This window comes from Onychostoma macrolepis, chromosome 05 (assembly GCF_012432095.1).
Source record: "Onychostoma macrolepis isolate SWU-2019 chromosome 05, ASM1243209v1, whole genome shotgun sequence".
In the NCBI taxonomy this organism is placed as follows: Eukaryota; Metazoa; Chordata; class Actinopteri; order Cypriniformes; family Cyprinidae; genus Onychostoma; species Onychostoma macrolepis.
Genome location: NC_081159.1, coordinates 4,503,656 through 4,513,226, shown reverse-complemented (window position 1 = coordinate 4,513,226; position 9,571 = coordinate 4,503,656). Strand labels below are relative to the sequence as shown.

Genomic DNA, 9,571 nt, shown 5'->3' with positions numbered 1-9,571 from the left:
TTTTAAATAGGGTAACTTGTAATCTGTAAACTATTACATTTCCAGAGTAATAGGTTACTTTACCAAACCTTCCCAACACTGCAAACATGCATGCAAAATGTGAAATATCTAACATTATTATTGTAACATGCAAAACATTATATATAATTTTTTAAGTTCAAGGTGAAATCCCCATGCTGTTTGAGTTTCACGAGATAAAGGCATGTAAACAGATAAAATACAGCATTTAGAAATGCACAGCTATACAATACAAAAATGAAAAGTATATTATTTAATAAATAATGACTAAAATGTGAGCAGCTAGTGCAGTGAATGGTACAGATATACTAGCGTTTGAGGGTTTAATGTTTGCTTGTGTAAAACAGTGGTGATATTAATTATAAGGCAGAAATGATCTATATAATATAATCCGAACGTAAAATGTATATTTATAGTTTTAAAAAAATCACTAATGTAAGATTTATTACACTTGTACAGGGTGGCGAACGTCGGTCCTGGAGAGCCGCAGCTCTGCGGAGTTTTGGTTCAATCAACCCTAATCAAACACACCTGAACAAGCTAATCAAGGTCTGAAGGGTCACAGGAAACTATAGGCAGGTGAGTTTTTATTAGGGTTCGCACCCCTGCACTTGTATAATGCAGTGAAAGCGCTCCCCCTTTCGGTTGACCTCTGTTTATGCAGTAGTAGTAGTCAGTCATCATGGCGTTAGCAGCTGCAGCTAAGCGCTGTGCATCTTCTGCGCTTTTCAGTAGAGCTTTGTCATTACCAGAGCTCAGAATAGCCTGCTCTTATCACAAAAAGGTACGTGTCTCTTGTTTTTCTTACTGTCGACCGTGGCACGGGAATTGATCTATGATTAGGTTGTAGTTCCTAATGTTTGAGAACAACTTTCAACGGGTTGCTAGCTAAGCTAACGTTAGTTTACTGCGTATGTAAACAAACTAGCATTGTACGTGTACGACAATATTTTCCGCAGTCTGAGTAGAAAACGCATGTCATCAGCTGGTCTATGTATTTTTGACGAAGTTAAAATGACAATCATCCATATTTACAGTTAGTTTCATAATCCACTTGTGTAACTGTCCTACAAACTCACCAGTGACGTCTTTACAGTATCTTAACTGTGCCACAGGTGAATAAACCTATATTTTAGTAAGTACTCATACAAATTTAAATGAGTAATTTACTATTTAAGATTAATAATCGCTGTTATGAAGGTCACTGTTATCTATCAAGGGCACGTTTCCTTTTGGTGTAAGCTGTTATCACCCTCTGATGAATGTCTTTGTTAAATATGATCAGGATGTGGTCGTGTTTTTACGTGTCTTGCATATCATACTTTTTTTCTGAAGGTGGTGGACCACTATGAAAACCCCAGAAATGTTGGTTCTCTGGACAAGAATGCAAAGAATGTAGGCACTGGTTTGGTAGGTGCACCTGCATGTGGGGATGTTATGAAACTACAGGTAAGATTTTTGGCTTTTAAATTTCAGTGTGTATATTTATTTATTTATATATGTGTATATATATGTGTGTGTGTGTGTATATGAAGAGGTCCGATGCAAAAGCCTCTAAGTGCCATCTGAAGTTTTCATCTAAAATGAGCATTTTTATCAGGCTGCTATGTTTAGGTTCAGTAATTTTACTCTAATGGCAATGTATAGGTCCTTTCTATGCAATTAAACTGAAATAACTGAACATAAATATAGGAGCCTGATAAAAATGGTCATTTTAGATGAAAACTTCAGACGGCATTTAGGGGCTTTTGCATCTGAACTCTTCATATATATATATATATATGTATGTATATATGTAACACTATTTACATCAGTGACTTTTTGTTGTCAACCTGTCTGACAGATTCAGGTGGACAAGAATGGCAAGATAGTAGACGCCAGATTCAAAACATTTGGCTGTGGCTCAGCCATTGCTTCGAGCTCACTGGCCACAGAGTGGGTGAAGGGAAAATCGGTGAGTCATAGTGACTCAGACCACTGCATAAATTCACAGTGTGATCAGATTATCTCATTGTGCTTCATATTTGTTCTCTCAAGCATTCCTACCAACATTTCAGTGTTCTCTCTTCCATGTACAGATTGACGAAGCCCTGAAAATCAAAAACACTGAGATTGCCAAAGAACTTTGTTTACCACCAGTCAAACTTCATTGCTCTAGTAAGTGTATCAAAGTGGTTGTTTGAGATTGTAAACATCAGAAAAATGACATTTAAAAAAAACATCAAATGCTCTTTCTTAAACAGTTTTTTTTTTTTTTTCTGACAGTGCTTGCAGAGGATGCTATCAAGGCTGCATTAGCAGACTACAGACTCAAACAGAAGGATGACAAGGAGACGTTGGCGGAAGCTCGAAATTAATGTCCTCATTGACAGACGAGTCACTGTCACCCACTCTCATTGTGACTCATTGTGAAATTTTTGTAGTTTATATGCTTTCTGAGGATAGAAAACACATTAGCCAGTGTATACCATTGTTACTCTATTCACACTGCCTTTGTGTTGCTGGTTTGAAGTGGCTTGCATTTACAGAGTGTGAAGGTCTTTTGGATTAAAGTTTGGTCCTGTATCTCTGAATCACGCACATTAAAATACTCTATTTCATAAAGATCTCTTACTCCCATATGAAATGTCCTTTATATCAGATGCATACTACTGCAAAGTTTGTAAATGTACTCTACACCACTTTATTAAAAAAAAAAAAAAGTAGGGGATTTGAAGTGTGTCTTGGTTTAGATTTTCAGAGGGATCATTACAGTTTTGGCAGTTTTTTTTTTAACCAGAAAAAAAAATTGACTTTGGTGCTGTATTATTTGCTGTAAGAACTTAATAAAGCTGTAAATATTTGTTGCATTATCCATCATTTTGTATTATTCTCTACACAAAACATTTACTATAATACAGGTCATGAATGTGTGCTAATGTCTCCTTGAACCTGTGGAAGCGGTGCAATTCTCAGATTTCTTAGAAGGATGTTCTTCAGTACCAAAAGCACTGTAAGCATCAGCAGTCCTGTAAGCACACAAAGAACAGCCAGGATTGCAATGAGCGCTGGGTCACTGGCCTGTAGTATCATCCGAGGAGTGAGTTCAATGTCTCTAGTTGGGGTCAATGAACCAGTAGATGTGACCGTGTCTGATGCTCCTGGTGGCTTACCTGTCGAATTCTCCACACAACCAGCTGCTTCATCTGTGGCTGGACTGTAGGGTACTTGGGTGGATTGGGTTATAAAAGATGTCAAATTTAGAGAGAGGCAGTCTTCGTAGCTCAGTCTCTCTAAGGTGGGCTGGTCTGACCCAAAAAAGGACCTTGATATTGTGCTCTCAGGTAGTTTTGAAGATTCTCGACATCTGAAAGAACTCGTGTTGCAAGCAGTGTCAGATCTAACCAACATGGATGCACTTGTAGTCTGTTCTAAATGACTTTCAACCACTTTCCCAGATTCAGTATTCACTGATGTTGATATTCTCTCAACAGGTTTAAAAAATTTTGGGCAGATGGCTACGACTGATAGAGTTAGTAACAACTTGTGCGCGAGGTGCAAAGGAGCTGTACACACTAGATCCGTTGCCATCCGTAACCTGTCTGTCAGAAGCCATCTATAAAGATACAAGATGTCACATTCACAAACCCACTGGTTATTGGCTAGTTCCAATGATCGGAGTCGGGACAATCCATCAAAAGCCCGCTCGGGTATAGAGCGCAAACAGTTACTGTTAATCTTTAACACTTGTAGGTTCACCAGTGTACTCAACGAGGACAGATCTAGGGTAGATATGCAGTTCGCTGACACATCCAGATGTATTAGCGAAGAAGGCAGGTTTGGTGGCAGACGAGACAATCTGTTCCCCTTTAGAGTCAACATCTTCAGTCTGGTCAGACCTAGCAGTGCCCCCGGCTGAATTGCTCGTATCCGGTTATCCTCCAGATCCAAGCGTGTGAGGTTCCCGAGCTGTCTCAGAGACCCAGCAGTGATGTAGGTGATCTGGTTCTCTTGAAGCTGAAGGGTTTCCAGACTTGATGGAAGCCCACGAGGAAAACGGACCAGTTGGTTGTGGCTGAGGCTCAGCTCCTGCAGGCCAGAATATGGCTGGAACACATTATCCACGTTGCAGAGCCGATTCCGGGCTACGGAGAGGACGGCGGTGTTTAGGGGGACGGTGCGAGGCAGAGTATGCAGGCCAAGAGACTCGCACAGAACCAGAGCACCAGGACTGGGACAGCAGCAGCCTTTGGGGCAGGGGGACACAACAAGGCCAGCAAGGAGAGACGAACAGAGATACAACAAGAGACAGCACTGAAGACTAGGACGCATGGCTCACTTGAAGGAAAAGATCGAGAGGGATGGATAAAGGAAAGAGGAAAGTAGAAGTTAGTAACTGCTTTTCATTTACCCCAAATGAATCAGTTGAGAAAAATGAATTACCATGATGGACTCTGCAGCTCCTCCAGGACGTATTTCCTTTCTTGAGCTTGACTCCTAATGCATTATCAAACGTATGACATAGGGATGTCGTACTCACCATTCTTGCCCTGTCTCAGCTGACCCTTTGCTTTCACTTTATCTGCGTCACGTCTTTAACCTCTTCGCTCTTTCCCCATGTCCCTTCCAGAGAACGGTCCGTGCTCACCCTGAAAATTCTGGGTAGCGGCCCATCAAACTTTAATGGCAGCCTTAAGGTTTTGAGTTACCTGTTTTGTATCTTCTTCGCAATGCAAATTAATTGGGCACTCCACTTGCTTTTGCCATGACAAAGCTGCACTGGGTTAGTAGAGTAGTTTTCTAATAGGAAACACATTTAATAACCATTTTGCACAAGGAATATGTTATTTTACCATCTGAAGAACAAAACTAGGTGAATTAACGGTAAGCTATAGAGTTACGCTAACCGTAGCCAAAATCATGTTCAAGTCTGCATCTAATTGTTCAGAAGTGAAGAGAGCTCACTCTCACCAAAAGTGAAGTGAAAGCAGTGTGTATTTCCAGAATTATTTAGCACCTTGTGGACTAAAGTGGGGAGAATTCGACCTTGAGCTACTGTTCTTTTTCGGGGCTCAAGTTTCTGGCTTCACTGCATATCTTTGATGTCTACTCTTTGGTGACTACATGCTACCAACACTTGGCCTTGTGTCATGGCAGTGGGGTTTAATTTCAGTTATGAGGCTAATTTGCATTCAGCTGGCTATTAATCAATGATAGTCTGATAACATCATTGTAACAAAAGCTGCATGTAGTTAAAGAGGTGTGAGGATTGTTTTTCTGGAAAAACAACTTGCATGAAGGAATTCACCCATGATTCCACTTCTGAATGAAGTTGGATAATCTATAGTGGGTAAATCTTGGGAATTTTGAAGTTGTCCGTAAAAAGTTTAATATTGACAATGTAAAAATGATTGTCTGGTTCTATCGCAACCAGTATATTTCCATTGAGGCCAGATATGTCCAGATCTCTCTGAGAGCCTGTTGGAATGAGCTTCTGAAATATTGATTGGACATTGTATGGATGTGACAAAAGCTCTGTAGCTGCCGCCGTTATGCTCCGCTGGGTTCTGTTGCTGGGGCTCTTGAGTTTCATATGCTTCAGCCAAACCAACGCAATTCTTTTGACAAAACCAAGCCGTTCAAGACAAACAGAGAGAACACAAGGAAGCGGTAACATTTATAGTTACAAAAATGATCTATTTAAAATAAATGCCATTCTTTTGAACTTTTTATTCAAACAATAATGAAAACAAATATATGTTGTGGTTTCCACAAAAATATTAAGTAGTACAGCTTTTTGACATTGATAAATGTTTCCTGAGCACCAAATCTGTATATTAGAATGATTTCTGAAAGAATCATGTAACACTAAAGGATGGCTGCTGAAATTGTGAAATAAGTTATGTTTTTACTGTAATTTTAAACAAATATAGCCTTGGTGATCATAAAAGACTTCTTTCAAAAACAAACCATACAAACCCCAAACTATCGAATAGTAGTGTATCTGTATCTCTGAAACAATTAATTTATTTGGAACCAAGCAGAAGAGTTAATTTTCTGAGTTTATTTTTCTTCATGACAAAATACACCTGACAAAATGTTAGCTAATTAAATCCAATACTGAGGAAAGTCATGAAGTTTGGATAAAATAACGGTCATCACATACAACACCTGATAACAGCATAAATTACAGGTTACCATGCATATAGACATTTCATATGTAAAATATAACTGAAAGGAAAGTGGTCAGAAAAAGATGTTTTCTTGAGTCACTCAAAAGTAGAAAGTGATTCACAAAATAGTTTCAAGTGTTGTTTATTTTCCATATGAATAATAAAAATAACTCGCTGTTTTTTTTTCTCTTTCTCATTTAGCACACTAATTTTTCAAGAAACACAAAATGAGTTGAATAAACATGTTTTTTCCACTCTTCCTCTGATGGCACATACACAGGTTGCAAAGTAAAAAGAACACAAAAAGTAAGAGTGTGGGCATCATATCTACCAAAAGATTTATATCTACCAGTAGAAAAAGTTTGGGACCAAGGTCATTCCTGGCTGTTACAGAAAAAGCTCTCATGCTGTGGTGTGATTTGCCTTTCTGAGGTGGCACGTACAGACCAGCGGCTGACTGGAGGTGACATTTGAGGTGGTAGGCTGAGGCTCCTCTTTCTTCTTGGGCTCGTCTTTCTGCATCTCCACCTCTTCAACATCCTCCACCTTTTGGACCTCTTTCGGCTTGGGCCGGGGGTCTTTTCCTTCCTTCTCACCCACCAGTGCTTTAGTGGGTTCACGTAGGGCCTTTGCGGTTGTGGTCTTACCTTCCTGAATCTGGTTATGTGGTTTCTCCATAGCTTTACTAGGTTGGCTCATGTATTTCCTGGGTGCGTAGGTCTTTGGAGGATAGTAGGCCTCAAGCTTGCGTTTGTGGCTCATCGCTGAAGCGCAGCAGACGATGAAGATGATGACTACCAACAGAGAGGTCACGACAATGATGAGAAGCAAGTTCTCCTTCAGGAAGTCCACCACCTGGTTGAAAAGGAAGTCTTTGATGCGGATGAAAGTGGCTGTTATGTTGGGAGGAGGTGAGGGGGATGGAGGAACGTGGGTGGTACGAGCGATGGGAAAGATGAGTTCGGGTTCATCCCCGCTACCCTCCATTGACACGTTGAATGGGGCGGGCTTGGCGAAGCAACTGCTGCCCCAGAGAGCAGTCAGGAGCAGACAAACAAAGCGCAGGGAGAGTGACATACTTCCTCTAAGAACCTGAAAGAAAATGGACACAGATGTGCCCGTTACTAGTCATTCCCAACAGAAACAGGAAAAAGTAAAGAAAAAAAAATAAAGAAAAATCAGCATTTTGTTTCATGAAGGTGGTTACAGCAGTTTTTTAATACATAATTGGACGATCATAACACTTTACGGTAACACTTTATTTTAAGGTGTCCTTGTTACACATATTACATGAACGTACTATTATAATAACCATTAATTATGCATAATTACATGCAAATAACCCTAAAACGAACCCTAATCCTAACCATATAGTAAGTACATGTAGTTAATTAATATTACTCAGTACTTAAATGTATAATAACACTGTAACAAGGACACCTTAAAATAAAGAGTAACCCACTTAACAATAAGGTCCCGTTGGTTAACATTAATTAATGCATCAACTAACAATGAGCAATACATTTGTTCAACTGTTTGTTGTTAGCTCATCTTTGCTCAGGTCCATCAAATAATATTAAGAGATACAACTTTTGATTTTAATATTGTAGAAGTGAATGCTGAAATTAACATGGACTAAGATTACTAAATACTTGAGAAGCATTTTCGTTAATTCATGTCAACTAATGTAGTTAACTAATAGTGGAAACTTATTGTAACACGTTACCAAGAAGTTGTTTTTTTTTTTTTTTTTTTTTTTTTAAAAAACAAAAAAAACATTTTATTTAAAAAAAAGAATTTATATTTTTTGACCAAAAAAAGTATTTAAATTATAAATGCATAAAGTAAAAATTTGTCACAAACAGAATGGCACCAAAAAAAAAAACAAAGTATCCAAAAATGGAATTCTATTTTTAGAAGTACCTTGGAGTAATATTAATATACCATGGTATAAAACTTTTTTTTAAGCTCATTTGGTGATTAATGAATTTGTATTGTATTGCAAGGGTCATAGAGGTCTTTGCATCATTTTATGTAGACTGCAATATAATGAACATTTTTTCCACTTTCAATGATGGTAAATAGTTACCTAGTGCCTACCTACTCACACAGAGCTACTCTCTGTATTATCGGTACAATCGATTTTCTGTGAATCACAGGAAGGAAGATGCTTGTATCACACACGTCGCTGTAGACTCTACATAAGAGCATATTTTCATGTTTCTGTTTCCTCACAGGAGAGGAGCTATTCCTGTTAAATCCAGTCATTACTTATTTGGGGTGGAGGCAGAGGGAGTCCAGGCCTGGCTTGTAATTTCCCTGCCTGGCTGATGCCACCCGCTCACCACAGAAAAGCCAGATATATATTTGTGAGGGTGCAGCAAGGCGTGGGAGAGCCGCAGCTCACAGGCCTGTATTTACAGCCCAGCTGCAATGAGACAGGCCACAGACCAGCGAGACCATTTCTGCACTGCTCAAGAACACACACATCATATTCATATATCCTTTACACATCGTCAAGACTCTGCATTACGGGTGGAATCATTTAGAAATCGTTCACGCTAAAAGTGAACCATTTTTATATTTATTTAAAAAGTATGGATAAGTTACTTTAACCAGTAGCAGGTTAGGTTTGAAGGGAAATTCCCAAATTAACACCATCAGAATTGACAGTGTAAACCAAATATTGATTGCTATATTGACAGTCAGCTCTACAAATGCCTTTACTTCTTTAAAACCTATTTTTATAAAACATTTCCCCCTTAGTGCCAACCACACTGACTAACCCTCAGCTCTGACCACATTCTCTGTTCTGCTAATCAGGTGGTGTTGGTGCAGTTTTGTATTAGTGAACAAGATGAGGTAATCTCAGCAATGTGTTGCAGGAATGTTCCTTCGATTAAGAGAGCAAGCTCATCTGCCAAATTAATCCAAATAGAATGTGTGGTATCCTCTGTGCAGACCACAAAAATAAAATAAGGATACATTTTTACAATAAAATCAGAAATGCAAAAATATCCTGTGTGTAGATTGCATCAAAAGAAAAGAAAGAAATTATATATAAAAAAAATTATATATAAATTTTTTTTATCAAGCATTATTGCATGACACTGATAAAAATTGATTTTAAATAAGAGCTGACATCTATGTAAAGTGTGCAAACTAATTATTTATAACATGAAATAAAACATCAAATATACTCTCTCAATGAAAGACATGTAAAAATACTCACTGCTGGTGTTACTTCCTGTGTCTGATGCACTTTGACAACACTTCAAGCTACAGGTATGCAAAACAAAGACAAATGCAGAAAGAAAAAAAGCTGTCTGTGCGTTGTCCTGAAAGGCTTATGGAAGCTTCTGACTGTGTGGGTTTTCCTAAAAAATCTGGATAATTGCACA

The 9,571-nt window shown here is 38.6% G+C and overlaps 3 protein-coding genes across 3 annotated transcripts; 1 reads left to right on the top strand and 2 right to left on the bottom strand.

Annotated features, from left to right (window-relative positions):
• The first annotated feature begins 619 nt into the window (after window positions 1-619).
• On the top strand, window positions 620-2,872 carry iscua (iron-sulfur cluster assembly enzyme a). Its single transcript, XM_058775648.1, has 5 exons — window positions 620-802; window positions 1,354-1,467; window positions 1,862-1,972; window positions 2,097-2,175; window positions 2,284-2,872. The coding sequence occupies exons 1-5, from the start codon at window positions 701-703 to the stop codon at window positions 2,373-2,375; spliced, it is 498 nt and encodes a 165-aa protein (XP_058631631.1). The 5' UTR covers window positions 620-700; the 3' UTR covers window positions 2,376-2,872.
• A 47-nt stretch (window positions 2,873-2,919) lies between these two features.
• si:ch211-191d15.2 (SLIT and NTRK-like protein 2) lies at window positions 2,920-4,329 on the bottom strand. Its single transcript, XM_058774969.1, has one exon. It carries the CDS (start codon window positions 4,327-4,329, stop codon window positions 2,920-2,922), a length of 1,410 nt encoding a protein of 469 aa, XP_058630952.1.
• Window positions 4,330-6,080: 1,751 nt separating this feature from the next.
• Window positions 6,081-9,530, bottom strand: tmem119a (transmembrane protein 119a). The gene is made up of 2 exons (XM_058777231.1): window positions 9,403-9,530; window positions 6,081-7,262 (listed from the first exon to the last, which is right to left on the bottom strand). Exon 2 carries the CDS (start codon window positions 7,245-7,247, stop codon window positions 6,573-6,575), a length of 675 nt encoding a protein of 224 aa, XP_058633214.1. The 5' UTR covers window positions 7,248-7,262; window positions 9,403-9,530; the 3' UTR covers window positions 6,081-6,572.
• Window positions 9,531-9,571: the final 41 nt, after the last annotated feature.

Excerpts from the sequence above, each read along its gene's own strand:
- si:ch211-191d15.2 (XM_058774969.1), bottom strand. The coding sequence starts at position 4,329 with ATGCGTCCTAGTCTTCAGTGCTGTCTCTTGTTGTATCTCTGTTCGTCT.
- tmem119a (XM_058777231.1), bottom strand. The coding sequence starts at position 7,247 with ATGTCACTCTCCCTGCGCTTTGTTTGTCTGCTCCTGACTGCTCTCTGG.
- iscua (XM_058775648.1), top strand. The coding sequence starts at position 701 with ATGGCGTTAGCAGCTGCAGCTAAGCGCTGTGCATCTTCTGCGCTTTTC. Across the intron at positions 803-1,353 it reads CCTGCTCTTATCACAAAAAG|GTGGTGGACCACTATGAAAA; the intron begins GTACGTGTCTCT and ends TTTTTTCTGAAG. Across the intron at positions 2,176-2,283 it reads AGTCAAACTTCATTGCTCTA|TGCTTGCAGAGGATGCTATC; the intron begins GTAAGTGTATCA and ends TTTTTCTGACAG.